The 23,633-nt window shown below is 33.8% G+C and overlaps 1 protein-coding gene across 1 annotated transcript in view; it reads right to left on the bottom strand.

The window, feature by feature from the left end:
- The window catches only part of Cht10 (Chitinase 10), a 54,082-nt gene that overhangs the window by 18,152 nt on the left and 12,297 nt on the right, over nt 1-23,633 (bottom strand). The window contains exons 2-19 of the mRNA XM_088270629.1: nt 20,876-20,981; nt 14,985-15,238; nt 14,303-14,486; nt 12,145-12,344; nt 11,401-11,678; nt 10,540-10,746; nt 9,995-10,115; nt 9,697-9,871; nt 9,294-9,479; nt 8,921-9,040; nt 8,689-8,812; nt 8,347-8,536; nt 8,143-8,267; nt 7,861-8,046; nt 7,512-7,774; nt 5,185-5,412; nt 3,660-3,873; nt 1,809-1,915 (exon numbers count right to left, since the gene is read on the bottom strand). Of these exons, the coding sequence (XP_088126755.1) occupies nt 1,809-1,915; nt 3,660-3,873; nt 5,185-5,412; nt 7,512-7,774; nt 7,861-8,046; nt 8,143-8,267; nt 8,347-8,536; nt 8,689-8,812; nt 8,921-9,040; nt 9,294-9,479; nt 9,697-9,871; nt 9,995-10,115; nt 10,540-10,746; nt 11,401-11,678; nt 12,145-12,344; nt 14,303-14,486; nt 14,985-15,238; nt 20,876-20,893 (3,180 nt within the window). The 5' untranslated portion in view covers nt 20,894-20,981. The remainder of the gene's footprint in view (nt 1-1,808; nt 1,916-3,659; nt 3,874-5,184; nt 5,413-7,511; nt 7,775-7,860; nt 8,047-8,142; nt 8,268-8,346; nt 8,537-8,688; nt 8,813-8,920; nt 9,041-9,293; nt 9,480-9,696; nt 9,872-9,994; nt 10,116-10,539; nt 10,747-11,400; nt 11,679-12,144; nt 12,345-14,302; nt 14,487-14,984; nt 15,239-20,875; nt 20,982-23,633) is intronic.

Here is a 23,633-nt window from a genome sequence, read left to right as displayed (position 1 = left end):
ATTTTTGTGACTAAACAATTAATTTTTATTGTCAAAGACTTTGACAGATATGTTAAGTAATATGCATATTTTAACACGTCTGAAATAACTATTTCGACGACTTACCATATACAACGGAGAATCGCATCTTAATATTTTTATACTCATTTATATTACTATAAATTGTTTACGAGTACGTGCGAATGATATACTTAAAGAAAATCATTTTTTATATGCAAAACAAATTAGATATCAGCGAATCAAATTTTACTTATATTGAAATTGTATTTTATTTTTAAATATCAACAGTAGCAACGCGTTGCTACCGTTGCAACGGTAAAAATAGAATTGGTTTTCAATACTAGTACGTAATAAAATTTTACTTGGTAATACTTTTTTGTACATTTTGTGCATTGTACATTTTTGTAGATAAATATAATTTTATAAATATATCATTTGTTGGTAAAGAGCTTATGGTAAAAGGAATACAAGTGAAGATCTTGCAATCCCACTCTGTTCGTTCTATTATTTGTCACAAATAACCGATGAAGGGTTATTCTGACCAAGCTCATTGTAAATTAATGGTTGAAAATATCAATTTTGTTATTGTTTACATGGATGTAAAAGTGCTTTGAATTTATGAACTACATTTCATTTATTTATGAAGTAGTAATGTAGATATGAAATGCTAAAATTTCACGCTCGATTTAAACAACCCTGCTAAAGGAAATATTATATATTGATATTATTTTCAACGTTTATATTCAACTATTTTCAGACAAAATGTTTACCCAGAAAATACAAACCAAATAAACATTAGAAATCTTGTTATGTTGATTTCTCTAAAAGATGAAAGATTAAATTATCAACTATTTTTTTGAGAAGGGGTCGGATTGTTTTTTTTTTAACTTTGGGAACGTGATAAAGTAATTATCCAGTTAATTAAATATTAACTAATAAAAAAAATATTTTAAAAATTAAATTGTATAGTTACATATAAGCTTATTTAGGCTTATTTATAGGCATTTACTTATGTAGGTCTGGAATATTTGAAGGGCCTGATAAAAATCTTTCCCTCGACAGATTCGGCCCGCGGGCCGTATATTGTGACCACTCTTTTAGACCAATAACCGGTTTTTAATAAATATTTCAAATACAGTTTTCATTTTTTTATTGCAGTACTTTGGTACACATTTTAGGAGCAAATAATGCACGAAAGCCGAGGACCCCTATATATTACGACGATAGGATTTTTTAAAGATTTTTTAAGCGCCGAGTTGAATTTGTAAAAATAAGTATGTGTATTTAAATATCATATTAAAATGTAATACCATACGAAAATACCAATCAGAAATATTAATATTCACGGAGAATGTGTTAGTTGTAAATATTATATTTCATTGTTTGACAAATTGTTAATTATGTTAGTACTCACCTAAAATGTAGTCCTTAGTGCATGTTGGTTTACGCACGTGATCGATAATTCATGTAGGTGTAAGTATAAGTTCGTATGCTAGTGTATTGATTGTCCCGATGAAGAGACGGATACGTCTCGAAACCGGTAGATTAAGATATCAGTGAGTGCTTGTATATCAATATAACCAGCATTTTGTTATAACAAAATGCCTGACCGCAAAGTTCATATTAACAAACAAAAAAATCAGATACAGATTTTATTATTTTTAAATTACTATTAAAACAATAACATTATTTTTGATATTCGTCAAAGGCATGTTTTTAATAGTATTACTTTTTTAAATTATAGGCAACAAAATCTGCGTATGATTAATCTTCCTAATTTAAAAAGAATGTATTATTTTCTATGTTACCTTTTCAGCAATCGAGGCGGGATCTTCATATCCAACCCACTGGTCCTGGTTGTAAGCGTACGGTCCTGCCCCCTCTTGTCGTCCCGTCTTCCATCCGTGGCTCCTCACTGCAACACCATCAAGCAGAGCATCAGCACCGCGTCCCCACACCACGACGAGGGCTGCAGCCACCCCTAGCTGCAGCGCGTGGGGTCTTCCCATTTCACTCGAATTATTGACTATTTTTACGAACGGTTGCTCTTGAGGCGATGGTGTGCGTATTACTATTTTATGTTTTTCATTATCAAAGAGAGGTACCGCGAATATGTTTTTTCGAATCTGAATTTGGTGGTGACCAATACTCGTTTCTTGAAAATAAGCGTGACAAATAAAAATATCATACCTAACTGGTTTCGGATAAGATGCTCGAAACATTTGTTTTTTTAACGAAGTACCTTTTATTGCTTACCATCTTCTGCGCACGCGCCAAACCTAAACAATCACACTCGTGAAGAACGCGCCAAATTACTTAAATGCCTTCCTCGATATCTAATTACATCGAGTAATACGTACTTTTAGTAGTTATGCGCGATGTAAACGCTGCGACAGGTTGTCGATGACCTGTGACATTTCACAATTATTCAATCAAAAAACAGCTGCCCCGAGGTCAATCTTTATGTTATGATAACATTACACATTCAATTATTGCTTATATTCCATTACGTATACAGATGCACCGTAAAAATATTACTACGCAAATAACGCCAAACTATCCTAATATTTATGCAAAACGACTTATTTCCATTTCGTTTTATTTTATTTGGAAGTGAATTGGATATGTAAAGTGTTTCGGTGGCTTGGAAGGTTCTATGAAGTAGTTAGGCAGACGCTTGACGGCGGACCTAGCGTCGCGTATTGGGTTCCCGCCAATTGAATTCCAGTGAATCTGAGTGTTGTGATATTTATTTGAATATCATAAAATGCCCTGGTATTCCTTGTTTAATTATTTTTTACCCACCTTTATTATTAATTTATTCATATTATATTTTTTTAAGGGTTAAAAATGTATGACACCAATATGACTGTCAAATAATGGTTGATTTACATGCTTTACTTTCTGATATAAAATTATATATCATGTGAGTGAGTGTGTGTGTGTGTGTGTGTGTGTGTGTGTGTGTGTGTGTGTGTGTGTATATATGTATATATATATATATATATATATATATATATATATATATATATATATATATATATATATACATATATATATATATATATATATATATATATATATATATATATATATATATATATATATATATATATATATATATATATATATATATATATATATATAAATATATATATGTACATATGCACACACTCAGCCGAAGTGACGTCGGGAGACTCACATGACACTGACCCCCAAACAGATTAAGAATAGTAGTAGGTCCACTAGTGGCCATGAAAATCCAACTAAGACACGTTATCTAAAAAAAACATGATTTTTTAAACACCGTGCCACCAACTAACGAATTAGGCCTTGGAAAACTAACCATTTTGGTTCGAATAATATCTATAGGTACAAAATATATCGGCTATATTTCATTCCCAAGTAATAATATGCATTTTTGATGGATAAAAGCCACCCAAAGTATGTTTCTAGCCCCTATCTTGCCCAAGTGGTGTATGGGACACGGCATCAGGCTGCTGTAGTTTAACTGGTGACATGGTGGTCAGTCCTGCGCTTCAGGTTATTGGATAAAGAAGAGGAATATGTTCAATGAGATGCAGATGACAAAATGTAGAAGATGTATATATACATAACATAGTGTGTTGTTCATTATATTTGGTTGAAAGTATGCTGACCATTATTGCAAATCTCGTAGTAGGCCAGCATGCCGGGCTGCTTGGTGAGGTCCCCGGGCAAGCCGGGCCCCGCCGCGTCGGCGCCCGGCCGCACGGGGCCCGCGCTCCCGCCCTGGCGCCCCGCCAGCTGGTAGCTCTGCCCGTAGAACGGCAGCCCCAGGAGAAGCTTCCCGGGCTCCGCCCCTCCGGCGATCAGGTGCTTGATGGCGAAGTCCTTTACAAAGTAATACAATTTATACCGGATGAGTTTAACCGTACCCGTGATACCGAATTACTAACTTGATTTCATTTAGGTCTTTTGTAGAAAAATAGCTATCGTATTAGTATAATAAATTTTCTATAAAATATTAAAAGCTAGATAAAGGTTTAAATATAAAAATAAAACACTGTTGTCAGACCATAAAAAAATTACCTCGTACAAATGTTTTATTTTTATTTTTAAAGCATCATATTAATCCACAAAGTAAATGCCAAATCAATAAATATTAAGGTTAAAGGAGGAGTATTTTAGTTTTTGTGAACATATTTTTTTGTTACAGTTTTTCAATATTGTTATCACTTTCAGCATCTTGTAAATTGCGATATTAATATAGTTACTGTATATCATGGCAGTAGGTTGGTTTTCTTACAAATATTCATAAAAAACTTGTTTTTTTTTTAAATGAATATTTAAATATTTATCAATATATTGGAACGCAAAATCTTGAGAATGTCAAAAAACATTTAATATAATGAACTTGTTTTACTATTTTAATCAAACTGATTAAAATTAATGTTTGTGAACTAATGTAAATGTTGGGGCTTTCACAGATCACAAAATAATTAACAAATGCAATTAAATTTACTTCGTAAAGAAAAGTCCACACAACACAAATATGTATCAGGCCGATCCTCGCCCCCTGCATCCTACCCTCGTCCTCTTAAAATCTTTTTTTTATTAAAATACTTTGCTCTGTATGGCATCTGCATAAAACTATGTAAACGGACCCAGTTACGTCGAGTTTAACGAAATTTTCAGCTACGATAAGTAGATATTTGAGTATAATTTCTACACTTTCTCTATTTATTTACTTCGTTCCAAAAAATCACTTTGATAGTTTCTATTTGTAAAGGAAATAATTGATATTTTTCCATTTCTGACCAAAATCAAATGAAAAAAAAATTGTTTTACTCGTTGCAAATGTCAAATCTACGTGATACGAATCGTAAGCTGGGAAAATTGACGGGACAATGATAAATTGAAGACGAGTAACATAACATAGTTGCGATTTTTGCCTGTTTTTTGTCCTATTACAAATAATCATTAATGGCCTTACAGATTATGTGTATACAGATTATTATTGTTTATATATTTTTTGTTTAAACATGGACTATCTCATTTGGTTATGCCACGCACGATGACGGACTGAAATGGAATGAAGAAAGGGTAAGTTTATTAGAAAGTTTGTCTTCTGGTTGGAAGTGTAGCGGATACCTAGATGCTTGCGGCACGGATCACGCGCAGTTGTAAGGCAAAGCGACTCACGACAGTGTACTGCGGGTAGCGGTCCTGCGGGCGCGCGTGCAGCGGGCTGCCGTGCTGCACGGCGTCCTCCCAGCCGCCGTGGTAGTCGTACGTCATGGCCGACAGGAAGGTGGCGGCGCGGGACAGCCGCGGCAGGTCGTAGGCCGCGTCGATCACCTCCTTGTAGCCCGACACGGCCACGCCGAGCTCCAGCGGCGGGCTCTGGCGGCGGAACTCTTCGGATAGCTCCTGGAAACGTACCCGATAATGAGCGGATCTCCATATACGCCGATCGAGTGAATCTCCTTCAATAACCTTGACCCGTTCACTGACTTACCGATTCATTGATATTTTTGACATTTGAAAAAAAAAACTGCTAACATTTTATGGTGAACTGCATTTTTTAAAAATATTTAAACACAAGCTTTGTAATTTTTCCACCTATTATTTTTTACCAGAGACCTGATTTCGTCATTACCGACACCATCACACTAGTTAAGGTTTTATATATATATATATATATATATATATATATATATATATATATATATATATATATATATATATATATATATATATATATATGTATATATATGTATATATATATATATATATATATATATATATATATATATATATATATATATATATATATATATATATATATATATATATATATATATGTAAGAAGACCTGCAGGCGTTGGTGACAAAAGTGCATAATGTGTGCAAGGAAAGCGATTTATTGATGAATGTTTGCAAATCCAAGATTATGGTTTTTGAAAGAGAAGAATGCGGATCTGAATGTGAAATATTGGTAAACGGAGAGATTTTGGAACAGGTAGATGATTTTGTGTATTTGGGTAGTGTTTGCTAGGGATGGAAAGATTGATAAAGACATAGAAAGGAGAGTGAATGCTGGGAACAAAGTGAATGGTGCACTGAAATCAGTTATAGCAAATAAAAACCTATCAGCGGAAGCTAAACTGGCAGTGCACAACGGAGTCCTGGTTCCAACTCTGATGTATGGAAGTGAAACATGGAGTTGGCAAAAGAAGGATGAAAGTAGACTGAATGCAGTCGAAATGCGATCTCTCAGAAGAATGTGCGACAAAACGATGTATGATAGATGTACGAATAGTGAAATAAGGAAGGAATGCAAAGCTGAGATAAGCATTATCGATAAAATTAAGAAAGGTGTGTTGAGATGGTTTGGACATGTAGAACGAATGAGTGAGGAAAGAACGGTAAAACAAATTTATGAGGCGAATGTTAGCGGGAAAAGAAGCAGAGGAAGACCGAGAAAAACATGGCACGATCAGGTATGCCAAATACTTGAAAGTGGTCAGGTTAGGAGTCGTAACAATCGGCGGGTATGTATGAGGAGATGCATGAACGAGGAAGAGGCGAAGAATGTTTGCAAGGACAGAGTGGTGTGGCGCTCTATTCTCTCTGCCTACCCCTGCGGGGAAGCGGCGTGATGGTTAGTTAGTTAGTTTTTTTTGTATATATATATATATATATATATATATATATATATATATATATATATATATATATATATATATATATATATATATATACACGTATATATTTATATTGAATACAGTAGCCGATTTACGTATATTTTTATTTGTTATTTCATGTAAATAGCTGTATTTCATGGTTAAATAAAAACAATATGTATGAATCTACTCGTACACACATTGTGAAGAATGTTAATTATATTGTTTTTAATAGATCGAATGACAAAATATTATAACCCGAGGAAAACGGTGTCAAGACGTTAAATTATCGTAGAAGTGGTTTTAATCAAGCACCTGCTTAACTAACATTTTCACTGCCTAGTGAAAATGTTAATTATGTTTACCCATAAGGAATGGGGTTTAAATAGCCAATCACAAAAAGTAATAATTTAAATGTCTTAAATATAATGTAAACGTAAATCAAATATTTATATTCTATTTCTTATTTATATATACTTATGTATATATTTCTTCCAACCAACCAAAAACAGACTAGTACTAGTACTTAAGGTTAATATAGTTTCGGGTTAGACATAATTTAAGACGTATTTTTAAAACAAGCTATTAATATACTTAAATATGATGGTCAGAGAGAAGTCAGCTGTCGGCCACCGTGTATTTTTCATCTGTCATGTGATGACTGTTAATGTTTCGACGTATTGAGACATCTTATGTGTATATCTTACGTTTATATTTCTTATTATTCTTTCTTTTTAATATTCATTTTAATAATTTAATAATTTCGTTGTCGTTAATGACAGCTTGGTGATTAGTGGTGCGCTCCGGGTACCAGTCGGGTACCGGGTACCGGTGCGGTGTGTACCTGCACTAGCTTGGCGAAGTTAGGCTTGTCCTCGGCCGGCCCCTTGGCGCAACTGCTCTGCCAGCACTTGGGGTAGTTCCAGTCGAGGTGCAGGCCGCGGAAGCCGTGGCGGCGCAGGAAGGCGGCGCTGGCCGTCACGAAGGCGGCGCGCCGCACCGAGTTGCCCACCAGGCGACTGTACTTGTCCCCCGCCGAGTCCGTCCAGCCGCCCAGCCCGAGCAGCACCTTCGTATCCTTCAGGGACGTCACGCGCGCGTACAAGTCTGAAAAATAACGAGTATCGCCATATTATGAACGCGTCTAACGGAAGAGCGATTTCTCAATAGCCGATGCTGAAATATAAACTCACTGTTATCGATATCCGCCCACGGATCGAATTCTTTCGGTATTAGGTTATCGGGATCGAGAGAGGCATACGCGTATACCACGTGGGAACAGAGTCGCGTGTCTATGTGCTCGGGAACGAACTTCGCCTCGTCCTTACGGTAAAACGCCCAATTGGTGAAGTAGCACACGGACAACTTATTATTATTACCTAAAACATTGAAAGATATATTCTAAATAAATCCACTCGTATGTAGAGGTCGCAACCTATTTTATTTGAAGAAATACGTTGGTGTGTGGGACTTACCTGCCTGCCTTACTTGATAAAATTCTCTCGTTAGATCTCTATCGACGAGTTGAGCTATATGCTTATTGGCGGAAAGAAGACCATGTCTAGTTTTTCCCGGAACGCAGTTCTCGGGGTTCATTACTCTGTAATAAAAATAGTATAAAATGCTTTCCACGGCATCGAACCTATTCGCAAATAAATATTGTACTAGGGTAATCTTACCGGCAGATTGCAGCTTCAGAGTCAAAGAGTGTCCCCTGTGGACAGGTGATGTGGAATTTTTGTCCCCTGCGACAGAGAAAAAAGGACCCGCAGTTGGACGAATCAGACATGAGAGCTCCCGCATCCTCTCCTTCCATCCTGCTGCAAGGACCTACAGCGCGCACACCCTCGCTAGATACAGCCGGCAATTCTGCGGATGCAAATATGGAAACAATATTTTTTATCATTCGTGGCACTTTATCATACTTAATAGCGTATCATTCGTGGTTGTTTTCATTCATGATAGTTTGTGATTCGCGGTGATTTATAATCACACCTTCGTTAAGTGCGGATTAGTCTTACCCTTCAGAGTATTGGAAAGAGCGGTCAGTAGTGGCCAAGGCTGTCCGCAGAGTCCTCTGAAGTCATCCAGATCGGCAGCCCAAATAGCTCCACCTCCCAGGTTCATGGATTGCACGTACAGCATCTACAGATGAAATAAATGGGACATTTTTAAGGATTCATCTAATTAAACAATAAATCATATTTTATCACTCATAAAAACCGCTTTACGATAATTGGAAATTCCACTCACCTTATTTTTAATAGATTCTACATCATCGTAGCCAACCCACTGGTCTCCCTTCACCATATAAGGACTTCCAGCAGCATCGCGTTCCTGGCGCCATTCTCCAGTTCCTAGAGCTTCACAAATCTACAAAAAATACAATTCCGATAGAAATTTATTTTACAAACATAATCACAAATTAAAAAAAAAACTTAAAGAAAAACTTTAAAGAACATTTCCATACATTCTACCTTCAAAAACCTTGTAGATTAGTTTTTTTTCTTCATAGTTAAAATTGAAGTTTTGATAATTTTATTGTAAAATTTTATGTTGATGAGTGATTTCGATTTTTCCATATTTTCTCTAAGTTTTGAATTTTTTTGGGCAAGGACCTAATTACCTCGAAGTAGGCCAGCATTCCCTTAGTGGATGTGTACGCTCCGGGGTCTCCAGGTCCTTTGGCCCTGCTGCCGGGAAGCGAGGATGATGAATTCTCCAGCTGGAAGGACCGCCCGAACAGAGGTACTCCGAGAACGAGACGAGAGCGAGGAAGACCGCGTTTCAGCCAGAATCGTACGGCGTAGTCCTGTGGGAAAAGAACGGTACGTTTACAAACACGTAGACTGTAAACGTGGGCCGATCCAGCGGATCTGAATAATTCGCTGATTCATTCACAATAGCATGGCGACTGTCGTGTTGTCGGTTGCCATCAATAAGATTTTTCTAGTATGTAGATAAAATAAGCCAATTATTAGTTTGTCAAAATGTTTAACCCCAAAATTACAAGACGTAAAATTACTGACCACATTGTAGAAGGCATCCGTGGCGGATGAGTCTGATGGTCTGGGTAATAGGGGAGAGTGGTGGTCTGCCACGGAGCACGAATCACGTTCTGCATGCAGATCGTACGCCTGCAAGGTCACCCATTCTGCCAGCTCCCCTATGGCGGGAACGTCATAGCCATCTTCTACTCGAAACCTGTGAATGGTAATTATTTAAGCACCTAATCATTCTCATCCATAATTGACCTAGTAAGGATAGTTCTACCGTTAATCTTTCAGGATTAAGCAATTAAATAAAGCAAATATTTTAAAGACTCACCTGGAGGCGGAGACAGCCAAGCTAACGAGGAGACCTTCAGAATCGAACTCCTTTCTGATCTCCCGTAGTAATTGCACCAAATTTTGTTTGTCGTCAACATTTCCTCCCAAGTCTTCAGCTCCTTAAAATGATTTAATTGCAGTTAAACTTTTGTAAATAATAAAATTATAGTAGCATTAATAATGTTTCTTACTTTTAATTTCAATGTTCTTATATAAATTAATAAAATGAAGATTGATACTAAAATATTTCAGTACTGTCATAGCAAAATGTTATATGAGTAGATATGTTTTCAGAAATCTTTATGAACCTCAATTCATAAACGTAGCAGAAACTTATATACGTGACTATATATATATACTATGGAGATTCCTTACTACCAATTTAAAACTCACAGGTTTCAGTGATGCGCCTTAATAATACAATTTACGGAGCACGATGTCGAGTATTTTGCAGCATGAGTTTTAAGGAGTTATACGAGTTTGTACTATATATTTTTTTAAATTGAGTATCCTCTTTTTAAGTAAGTTGTATTTTTGACTAACCTGGATATTGCCAGTGTAGATCGATGCCGTCGAAACCATGTTCCTGGCAGAAGGTGACGGCGCTGCGTGCGAACTGCGCGCGCGTCCGCGGCAGGGCCGCCAGCAGGGACAGGCGGCGCGCCCCCTCCCCTCGGGGGCCCCCCACCGACACCAGCACCTTCAGCTCCGGTTGGCCGCGCTTCAGCCCAGTCACAGTACGGTAACCACCTGCATTTCCAACATCGAATTCTAAATAAAATAAAATTCCAAATCGCCATTGTCGTAAGGTTTTTTTTTTTAAAACCCATTTTGTGGTTACGATTTTTTTTACATAAATCATGTAATTTTTTGTGAGTGTACAGATCTATCTGTTTCAAGTGCGATAGTATGATGTATAGAACTGTTTGCATGCCGGTGTAGGTGTAGAGATTGTCCTGACGAAGAAACGGCATAATTATCGTTTTTCATATTTCATTTTACAGATCTCCTACCAAAACCAGATAATTTAAGATAACAGTTTACATTTGCTATTTCTAAAATACAAATCTTTATCTGGAAACGTACATTGAAAAGCGTTATTTCAGACCATTTAATTAAAACAAAGCATAATTTACAAATATCTTATCAACCACAAAAAGAGGGGGAGAGAATACTATGATCGATTTGTTGAATGGTGTATAATAGTTAAATTTCAATAAACATTTGAATAATTTGTGTTAATTAATATACTTTTTATAATTTATTACGATTTAAGGAAAAGTTGTAAACCAAACAAAGATCAAGAGTCTTACCTCCACCTAATGGGTCGTGTATTCTTTAATTCCAAAGAACGTAATAAAAAATAAAGGTCGCTAAGCGGCACTCGGTGGTAAAATAACTCGCCTTGTACTATATCGTATTCCCTGTCATTGGGTATCAGTTCCAGCTGGTGCGGGTCCACCGCCGCGAAGGCGTACAGCACGTGCGTGCAGGCGGGCGGCAGCCAGGCCGGCGAGAAGGCGAGCGGCGCGGGCCGGTAGGCGGCCCAGCCGGACGCGTAGCACACCACCCTGCGCGCAGCACCCCCGCCCCCGCCCTGCGCCCGCTGCTGCCCGCGCTGCGGCGGGGACTGCAGCAGCTGCTGGTAGCTGTTGTCGATTCGGAATCTGTCGATGGGACGTCTGAACAAAGATACACCCGAAATGTAATGTCAACCTTCGAGTTATGGAAAACTTTTTTTAAAATTGGATAATATTTTTGCTTAACGCCAATTTTTGGTGATTTAACGCCATATTCTTTTTGATCAGATAGGAACCCGCTAAACGTACTGAAAATTTAAATCATAAAGTATACAAGTTCATCCATTTTGAGCTTTTTAGTGCTTTAACTACCAGTACTAGTAATAATTCAAAAGCGCTTATGATACACACGGCATAACAACCCAGAAAGGGTTTAGCATCTTAACAGCCTGGTTAAAAAAATTGAAGTAATTTAACTAACATGATTATTCTTCCTCTCCTTTAAAAGTCGTAAAATAATGTTTTTTTGTTGCAATGAATGGGTTTAAAGATTATTGATTATTGGTTATTTAATAATCCTGACAAAATGTCAGCAATCTTTATTACGATGTAAGAATTTGTTTCGTACTGATCGGTTTCCATGTAGTAGGCCGCGTAGTGGCGGTCGGCCGCGGGCGGCGGCTTGGCGTTGAAGGGGCGCGCGGCTCCGTAGTACTGCAGGCGCTCCGCCAGGGAGGGCGCGGGGGACGTCAGCTGCGAGAAGTGCTCCCTCTCTCCTTGCGGGAGCTCTATCAGGTAGTGACTGCCGTCGCCGCCGGAGGGAGAGTCCTGAAACAATGGAGCATTTCCTACATACACCTATACCCATACGTGACGTGATATCAAACTATCTGTACGTTATCTGGATAATTGTATATGTTTGATCATGGATATTCTTTTTTACTTACACACTACAATAATCGAGATAAAGATAATTCATTTTTATGTTAGGTATTACTTTTACTAATTACATGACAAGATGTTCACATATTTTTTAAAAATGTATTAAAAATATTGCTAATAGTTAAGAATAGATAATGTTTAGAACAGACAAGTTAAGACAAACGCCGTGCTGTAGACGGCTCAACTACGAAATTGGCATCACAGGTTCGATTCCCGCCGGTCCAAAACGAATGCGAGAAATATTTATTTTCAATTGATCTGGGTGTTTGTGATGTATTTTTACATTTACCCTCTATTCTTTTGTGGGTTATTCCTTTGAAAAAAAAAAACAAAAAGATTTACGGATCTTTTTTTTTTTTAATTTAAAACATGTAGATAGTAGAAAGTAAATACCTGCAGGGTGACGATTCTAAAAAGAGGGCAACACTTAAACTACGTAGTGTAGATAGCAAAAATATTTTTTTCGGTAACTTTGACATCTTGACAATACGGATAATCAACAGGTTTAATCATGCCAAATCATTAGAAACGATAAATAAATTTTACGATAGTGTTATCTACCCTACATAGTTATTGGTTGGGGTAAAAAAGATGTTCTGGATACAGATATATAAAAACACATAACAAATATCAATGTTGATTCAGTAAAAATATAAATAAAAAAACACAAAAATATCAATTTTGCAGACTTACCTATACCATATACGTAATAATGCGCCAATATTCTATTAGTAAAATATAAAAACAGTTTTTTAACGTAATCTTGTGGCGCACAATATTTATGTATTTTTCCCAATAAATTATTCGTTCATTTAAATAATACTCATAAGTGTCCAAATAAATAACGATAAAATTCTTTACTATTTGGAGCGTAGGTAGATTATGAAAGAAATATTTTTATGTAAAGCATAAAAATAACACAATAAGTATATTATTGTCAACAGTTCAACGTCATTTGCCAAAAATTCGTATATTATGCAACAAAACCCGTGGACGGAGAGGAATCTATAATTGCAAAAAAAAATTATCGGTCCATTGATCCCAAATGATTATATCTGCGAATGTATAATATGAGTAAGTGTTGACTAGCAGCACCATAGTTTGGGTCGCCCACACCTACGCATTGCATTATCAATGCGAGAATGTATCGCACATTACCGATATCGGGAAAGGTTGCTACGATCAGTAACAAATGACCGCAGTAATCTCCTATTTAATGCTGTTTATTCAAAGATCAAGGCTCATGTAGCGGACAATTCTGGAGCCATTATTCACGAGCGAGGTTGTGGGGGAAGCGAACTTGAACGAGAATACTACAGCCTTCGGATCAATGTTTTATAATATAAACAAAAACTTCTCTTTAACCTTTTCTCTGAACGAAATAGATTTTATGAAATAATGAATAATGATTGACGTAACCGTCGTAATATAAAATGTATTAGGTACCTTTTTGTATATGTACTTTTTTTAAATATCTGTTTTTTTTTAATGTTAGCTTTCTATCATAAAAACTATTATGATTTTTTTCAGTACTCTTGAATGAAAACTATAGCAGTTGCGATTTTTTGTGATGGAGTGATAATGTGATGTCATCAAAATTACCTAAAAATTAAATCATTGGTGTTGTTTTCTACTTGTATCGCTTTTTTTCTCACTGTATTTCTTATTATGTATTACATTAGAAACCAGATGTAATATTTTCAGATTGTAATCCAATTGGTATTCAAATAATGTAAAACTTATTTATTTATAATAAGTCACGTATTTAATGATTTATAAATTTCGCATGAAACTTATAAATCATTAAATACGTTGCACTTTATCAACAATTCAACTTGGTTTACCTGTTGTATCTTATCTGGCGGCGCCTGATTCTTCTTAGTGTCCTGGGCCCAGGGATCTATTCCTAGGGACTCCAGCTCGTCCGTGAGGGCGAACAGGTTGTCATCGTACGCGGGGGGCCGGCGCTCCACGGCGTCCCTCAGCGGCAGGCGCGCTGCCCCCTCGGCGCTCTCCTGGCGCAGGTACCTGGCGGAATATACGGAGTCTTCATTGCGAGCTGTCTGTCTGTCCCACCGCATTCCCAGAACTAACACAGAAGCATCTAGGCTTCCTGACAGACCTTCTCTTGCGAAGCATTTTTTTAGTTGAAAATTTATTTAAAAAATGTGAAACAATATTGTATCCCGATCTTACTGTGAATTTACATTTTGAAGTTTTCAATATCCCTGTCACTGCCAATCTAAATAAATACAAGTTAGTAAAACAACCGCCAAAATTGCCGGTGCAGGCAGTGAAAGGGGTTAGTAGTTAGTTACTTCAGTTAGTCCGAGATTCCGACCCGATGTTGGCCGGTACACGGACGCCTCCACAACCCCGACCAGCACAGTGAATGGACGCTCTATCACGGATAAATTAATAATTCTCTATTGAAATGCTCTATTCGGAATCTTCAATAATATCGCGTCCGTGGGCCGGCGGTCGCCGCCCTAGGTAGGTAGGTAGGTAGGTACTGGTTCCACTGACCTGGGGGGCACGCTCTCCACGGCCGCCCTGAGCGGCAGGCGGCGGGAGCCGAACTCTTCGGGCACGGCCACGCGCAGCGCCGCGCTGTGGTCTGAGCCGCGGGCCGCTGTCTGCACGGCCGGCGCGCTCTCCACGGCCGCGCGGCTGAAGGGGCCCGGCGGGGGCGGGAAGGCGCGCGCCGAGCGGGGGGCGCGCAGGCTCCTCGTCTCCACCAGCGCCAGGACCAGCAGGCCTAGCGCCAACACTTTCATACCCTGGAAAATACACACCAACTACAATCCACGAATTTAAAACTGAATTGTTTCCAATTCAGAAGAATAAAATTGCACGATATTATTAGCAGTACATAAAATGTACCCTTGACATTGCTGCTACTCTTCTTTGTTTACCTAGTGAACGAGTCCAGGGTGAAGGTCATTACTTCTTTATGGGAAGGAAAATAGAGAAGAAATATAAAAGTAGAAAAAAATCAGTAATGACTAGGATACTCGGGGTAGCGTACTAATATTCTCATTTTCTCGAAGAAAGTGAATCTTTCGATATGCAAAAATATAACTATTCGGACATTTTGAGGTAACCCTTAGCGGCTTGTGGTTGAAAATGTGAATCAAGTTATGGCAGAGTAGGTCCGAAGATTGAATCTATGACTCGAAGTCTGTGGCACTAACCACAGGACCACTGCCCAATAACGGTCTTAGTTTAAATTTTTTCGCCGTTATTTTTTCTCTATCGTATACATAAATCAACTGATTTTCCATTATACATAGGACAGGATTGAATACAGATAACATAAATAAATCGTTTCGGGCTCGCGAATGGAAAACTGGTTTCTATTTTGGAATAAATGCCAACCGCGTGTCCATCTTGTAATATATGCAGAAACAATTTTGTAACAACATAGTATATAATAATACTATGGCCGAAGAGACGTCTGCCGAACTAGTTCTAATGAGTGTAATAATAGTGTTCGGCCATATAAAGGTGAAGTATCGCAGGGTGTTGACCTAACCTCTATCTAAATTTTTAATTTTATTGACACGCAAAACTACAGATTCTTTCTCAAGTTGTTGATATTTTCTGAATAATATTATGTTATTTCATGGATAAAATGAGAATTCCAAAATTCAGATTACATATTTATGTATATGTAATACTGTCATATTAACTATGCATATAGTAGATAGTAGTGAAGAAATATCTTGGTTTATTGTCATGACATAAAATAGAAATTGAAAGGAGTTTGAACCATCAGATGATATTTCATGCGTAAATAGTAAAAATGCATATGTAATTTATGTGCAAACGATAATAGAAAAAAAAAATTACAATTTTGTTTTTCCACTGTTATGTTTCTAAAATGTACCTAAAGTACCTACTAAAATGTACCTATAGTACTACCAATGTTAAATGTTCTTTAGTTCTAAAAAAAACTATTAAATATTTGATTACACTCATACTCAGACGAGGTGTCTTTTTATACGAAAATGAAATCACTTATAGGAAATCTAAGTGATCGTTTTTCACAATTGGCAGTTCCAACGTAGATCCGAAGTCAGCTTTTGAAATACACCACATATAATATGTATATGTATATATATATATATATATATATATATATATATATATATATATATATATATATATATATATATATATATATATATATATATATATATATATATATATTTATATATATATATATATATATATATATATATATATATATATATATATATATATATATATATATATATATATATATATATATATATATATAAATATATATATATATATATATATATATATATATATATATATATATATATATATATATATATATATATATATATATATATATATATATAAATATATATATATATATATATATATATATATATATATATATATATATATATATATATATATATATATATATATATATATATATATATATATATATATATATATATATATATATATATATATATATATATATATATATATATATATATATATATATATATATATATATATATATATATATATATATATATATATATATATATATATATATATATATATATATATATATATATATATATATATATATATATGAAAATATACATATATTCATCACAATACATTTTTTTTTTAAATTTAGATTCTGCTTGTAAAGTTGAAATTATTACCGTGGTTTTAAATGAATTCTTATAATTATATTATTAAAACCGGTGGATTATTTTCCACGGTAGGTTAGATTAACACCATGAATAAATAATAACAATGTCCTGTGAGAGGTGTTGTATTTTGTACGTAGGTGTCAAGGACCGACATTGACACTGAAAAATAATGTAAATTTAGTGAATGCCCTGTCATCTGAGGGAGACGACCGACTTCGGGAACTACACTATTTAGTACAGTTATAGGAGCTTCGGGAAATATCAAACCACGAAACATTTACATTTATCGGAAAAAACGAATTTTGCTAATTGAACAAATATGTCTGAATTTATGAAGGTGAAAATAACCCGTTTTTCTTACTTTTTAAAAAAATTCGGTATTAACATTTTTATGTAACAGACTTTTATCGCCTTATTTATGACCATCGCTTTCAATAAATTAATATATTTACCTGGTATCTTAAGTTTAATTTTGTTCCAATTTAATTAATATGCTGAAAAATAGCCGGTTTAAAAACCGTAGCATAAAAACCGATTATACTCGTTCCCGATAACACTTAAATGTTAACCACTTTTTTAAAGCTGTAGAATCCATACATTTTGTATGAGAACAATATTAATGATGAAGGGTTTAGAGCAAGCTCATTTTATTATTTGTACATTTTATTAATATGTATGCATTAAACAAATCATTGTCGATGTGCTAGATGAATTGCAAGGATTAGCGTAATTACACTATTCGGTTGTTGTTCCCGAACCGCCCAAAGATACAGAATTTTTAACTGACATTCTAAAAAGAATAAAAAATATGTATTTTATTTATTGTTTCGGCATTAACTTTGTGGTAAGACATGTTACAATGATTAAAGAAAACACTTGTTTTTTACCACTTGATTTTTACCATATCCAACCTGCATATTATACAAATAATAATTTGCATAAAATCCTTGATAACTCAAAATCTAAAATTGATTTATTACAAAAAAGTGGTGTTTTTGAAATTTCGTGTGGAGATTGTGATAAAAAATATATTGGCCAAACTGCGAGAAATTTAAAGATTAGAATTAAAGAACATCATAACGGTCTTGTTAGTAATTATTTTTCGGAATTTGCAAATCACATATTAGATACTAATCACTCATTTCACTCTCATAAATTAAAATTATTACACCTTGTTCCATATAAAGGCCAAATTATGAATTATCTTGAAAATTTAGAAATCCAAAAAAACCTAAATTCTAATAATAATTTATTAAATAATATATTGTTTCAAAATTCTTCACCGTTGCTTTCCATTTTTCCTTTGTTTTCAAACTCCGCCCCTTGACTAACCCTTTCCCTTTACTTTCCCCTCTCCTTATTTATAGAACAATTTTATATTTTATATTTAAGTTATTATACAGACCTGGATGATGGTAGTTTAACTTCTGAAACATGTAGTCTATAATAAAACTCAAGTGGTAAAAAACAAGTGTTTTCTTTAATCATTGTAAAAAATATGCATATAATATTTTTTACTACCCTTAGAATTTCTGAAGGTAGTAATTTTGTAAATAGTACATTTACTTTAAAGCAGTGTTTAATATTGATATACATGATTAGTATTTTTTTAATGTATATAATATCGACTTTTTTTTGGGATTTAATGAATTTGGTAAGAATTTAAAATAAAACATTATTCACGTTATGTAAAATCAATAAAATGCCCATCAACAAATATAAAAAAGGGTAATGACTAAGATCCTTGAAACAATACAGTGGTCGTCTGTTAAAAGATAATCATTACACGAAAAAGACTCTCAGTGTACTTAATTTTTTATCAAGATGATAAATCAAAATGGATTTTGCTACAAGATTTATAAGTACAATGACTTTGGAGGCGGAAAAAAACATTAAAACTTACTCAACTACTAAAGAACTAATCAATAAATTGTTAAGAACAAATAACCCTTGTTTATTTTTTCAAAAGCAAGTTTTAATCATTTTATCCTTTTTAACCTAGGGTGTATCCAAGGTTAGGACATTTTATTTTAAAAAAAAAATGGAAAATTTAAAACACATACAACGCCCTGCGCATCCGCAGGATGTGCATAGATGCGATGGAGTGCTCTATGCATTATGAGAGTCAGAATAATAAGAGGAATAATACTTCCAAAGATTGTCTTCTCATTATACGAAATATCTATCTCATATATATTTTATTTTTTTTAAATATTAAAATCAAATAATCACAAGTTTCTTTCGATCTAATCACACGTTTGACCAAGTGTTCATATGCCAACTATCCGGAAGTTGAAAACATACTATATAGTTTAAACAATTTATGCAGATTTAGTATCAAAGCGGAATGTTGAGTTTATTTTAGCATTGTTATTAATTTGAATACATCAGAGATAAAACCGCGCTTTATTATCCAATAATACGGAGTGGCGGCGAATAGCGCAGAACCTGAAAGCTCGAAGGTGTCGCGTTGGTAAAATGTCACTTTACCGTTAATAGTATTCCGAATTTACCGGAGACATTGACCCCAAGGAGTCAGAAGGAAAACACACCAGGACCAAGTAACGCCAAATTAATCGCATAATTTACAGAGCGTGTTACATGCTCGCCGTGTTTACTGTTCGCCAAACCGCCCATCGCCCATGCAGTGGCGGAGGGTGGCGGGTGACGAACTCATTCAACAAGTCGAAATAAAAACGTTTTACTTGCGGTTACGAGAGTAAAACCCAATGGTGCTCAGGGTACTGCATAGCATCGACACAGCGTTATCTTCATCGTTCAATTCTTATGAAGGCAAGACAATCGGTCTAGGAAAGCATTAAATAAATATTCGAATGAAATTTTTTAATTTGCCTCTGGTACACGGAACCTTCAACACTAAAAAACGTTCTAACCACTACACTACATAATTATGCGGACAAATACCATTATATATTCCTTTACGCCAGATTTATTCCGGTTTATTTTAAAGTTGTTAATTATTTATTACACTTTTTATTTTTGAAATATACTTATTACTATTTATTAAAAAAAATACTATTCATTAACAAATTTGTAAAAACATACGCTATTCATTTGATTTATTACTAATTTATTACTACTTTTTGAGAGACAGGTTTAAACAGCATTCAGTATTTAGAAATGTGATGTAATATTCATTCTTCGATTTGAGTGAGCAATTTTTAGTCTTTGCGTCTAACACCCTTATTTTTACCCTAATGAGACATAATTAAACAGAGAAAAATTGCCACCATTATTTCAAAGTATATATTATTTAATTTACACACAGGAAATAAAAGGAAATTAAATAACATAAGGAAAAATACCAGTAGGTATGCAAAAAATGCTTGATAGTAAAATAAATAAAAAGAATAATTTTAAAATAGTAATAACATAACTCAAATGATTTTCGACAAGTTTAAAATATTAAGTGTGTTATCCTTGTTATAGTGGTGTCTTTGATTATAATGCAACGAATAATTTCTCCTAAAAGTAAGGAATATACATAAAGATATATATATATATATATATATATATATATATATATATATATATATATATATATATATATATATATATATATATATATATATATATATATATATATATATATATATATATATATATATATACATATATAGTTATACTTATAAGGTATATACGTTTAATTTTAAATATTAATAAGGAAATAATAAAAATAAAAAATCTTACTATATAGGCACGACCCATGACGTCAGAATGTGTTGGGTCAGTTCATCAGGAGAACTAAAATCTATCTTTCTTGGACTTCCTGGCTGGCGAGAAACAGTTCACTTTCCTGAAAAGATACACATAAATTATAAAGCATTGTTTTCCAAAATTAAGTATAAAATGCCAAAAACAATTAACTCTTGTATATATTATACATATATATATATATATATATATATATATATATATATATATATATATATATATATATATATATATATATATATATATATATATATATATATATATATATATATATATATATATATAAATATATATATATATATATATATGTATATATATATATATATATATATATATATATATATATATATATATATATATATATATAAATATATATATATATATATATATATATATATATATATATATATATATATATATATATATATATATATATATATATATATATATATATATATATATATATATATATATATATATATATATATATATATATATATATATACATACAAGGATTTCAACAACGCCATGCATGTGTATACATGTAAGTATCGATCTGCACATTCCTCTGTTGTAATTATGATTTATTCTATTTATGCTAAATAATGTAGTGGTAGCAGAAATTATTTTAACCGGATATTTCAGCCAAATCAAGTTTTGAATAGGAATTGGGGTACACGATATCACATACGAGTATCACTTATATTTAAATGTATGGTTCTACTATATTTAAACAGTTAACAGATCAACATTTAATTAATAAAAAAAAATTACTATAGGTATATTTATAAAATATAATTTTTCCAATTCGTAGTTATTAATGATTATTTTAAATGCGAAATTATCGCTGTAAAGTGCATGATATTGTAGATTGGCCAGAAAGTTCATTTAATGCATGAAATTAATTCATAATATTGTTGAAGCCATTATAAATTATTTTTCGAAGACTATAACTACCTTTTAATAAAAAGATAATCTTATTGATTCAACATTAAATGCACATTATCGTTTTGACTTCTCGTTTCGCAATCACTTTATGGAATGCATTGTTTGAAATACCGTATAGTCAAAAATTACATGTTACAAAAATACATGTTATGTGTGTATAATGTATTCAGTACTTTTGCTGACCCTAAACTATGTAATGAATGAGGATAATGCGTTGCCGTCTGCTGTCAGCCATTGAAGGCTTAGCGCTGATGATTGTCAGCAATGACATTGATGGATAGATGTGCCCAATTCTTCGCTCTAAATGCTTTCTTCTAATACCTCGCGTTTCATATTCAACTCTCGCAAGGGACTATCCCGTTACTGCGTGCCTGCCGACCGACTTATGAAATAAAGACAAAGCCCTTCTTGGTCCGACCGGCGAAGCATTGTGCAGATGAATAAAGCGCTAAAAGATTCATGGAAATGGAATTTCCTTACTCTCTAGAGAACAATTGGATACAAGAAAAAACAATAAGACGATTTTCGAAAGACCCGACTAACTTTAGTTGTTGTAAAATAATACCAAATTTACTACATAGCATATTCATTCGTCAACATCCGAATTCAAATATTCTTCTATTGACGAACCCACATGAACCTTAATGCATTTCACAGCGTATATGATAACACTAACATCCTCAAACAACATTTAAAATATTTCTGATTTGCATAAAAACATTTTCAACGACGTACGTACAACGTGGCCTGTTTTCTCAACAAATTTAAGCATTATGTTATGTTAACAGCCAGAAAATGTTAAATCGAATAACCAGCCAAATTTAACACGTCAATACACATCTATTCTTGAGCAATATAAATATAAACTGGACACAATTGAATGTCAATGTACACAAGTAACGTATTCAATATTGTGATAAAATTTCCACATTACTTGAAAAAATGTTTAAAAAAAAAATAATATGAGCACTAAAGGTTTTCCCGGAAGTAATGCGTAAACGTCAACGTAAAACATATTTTTTACAAATTTATATTTCTTTGTCATATTTTTCTTGGAGATTCGTTGTCATTTTTATTAGTTATTGTATTTTGAAATTGTGGTTTATTCGGTAGACATCAAAAAGCAGACCGCAATTTTTTTATAAAAATTAATTGGTCCGAAATTCAGTTTTTCATAAACGGTGCCTAAGAATCAATTTGAGGAATGATTTATAAGAAAGAAAGCAAAAAATATTAATTACATTTGTTCATTTTTTTCGTTCGATAACTGAGTTTAGTCATTCCTGCCAACATTTAATTGGTATGGAGATTAATTACAAAAATTATAGAAATATTTTTGAAAAATATTCTTAGGACGTTGTATTGGATAAGACGGCTAAATATTATTTTTTCAAATCATTTGTTTAAAGTAGTTTTTTTACAAATAATATAGAACACCAACTATTTTAATAATCACATTCACCTATTTCTAGATATGGTTAATTAATTATACCAAGATTTTAAAACAAAATAAAATATTCTACCTGAATGTGACACGGTCTACATATATATTGAAGAACCAACGTGTGTATTGTGCACTGCACAGAATACTTAGTGTAGAGCAAAGAATGCACTACCTTCTCAATAATGGACGTCGATGGCGTGTGGGTATGTTCTGCGTTTCTTGCAGAACGTCTTCACGCGTGGTTTTGTGAACGGACTGTGGGTCTCCCATGACTGTCAACTGTCACAGTGACAGCTGACACTTGAGTTGATAGATAACAGCTGATCATCATCGGGGTGGGGT

This window comes from Brachycentrus maculatus, unplaced genomic scaffold (assembly GCF_059751285.1).
Source record: "Brachycentrus maculatus isolate JH-2025_06_01 unplaced genomic scaffold, ASM5975128v1 h1tg000388l, whole genome shotgun sequence".
NCBI lineage: Eukaryota > Metazoa > Arthropoda > Insecta > Trichoptera > Brachycentridae > Brachycentrus > Brachycentrus maculatus.
Note: the sequence above shows the minus strand (reverse complement) of the source record. Positions and strands in the feature narration are given on the sequence as shown.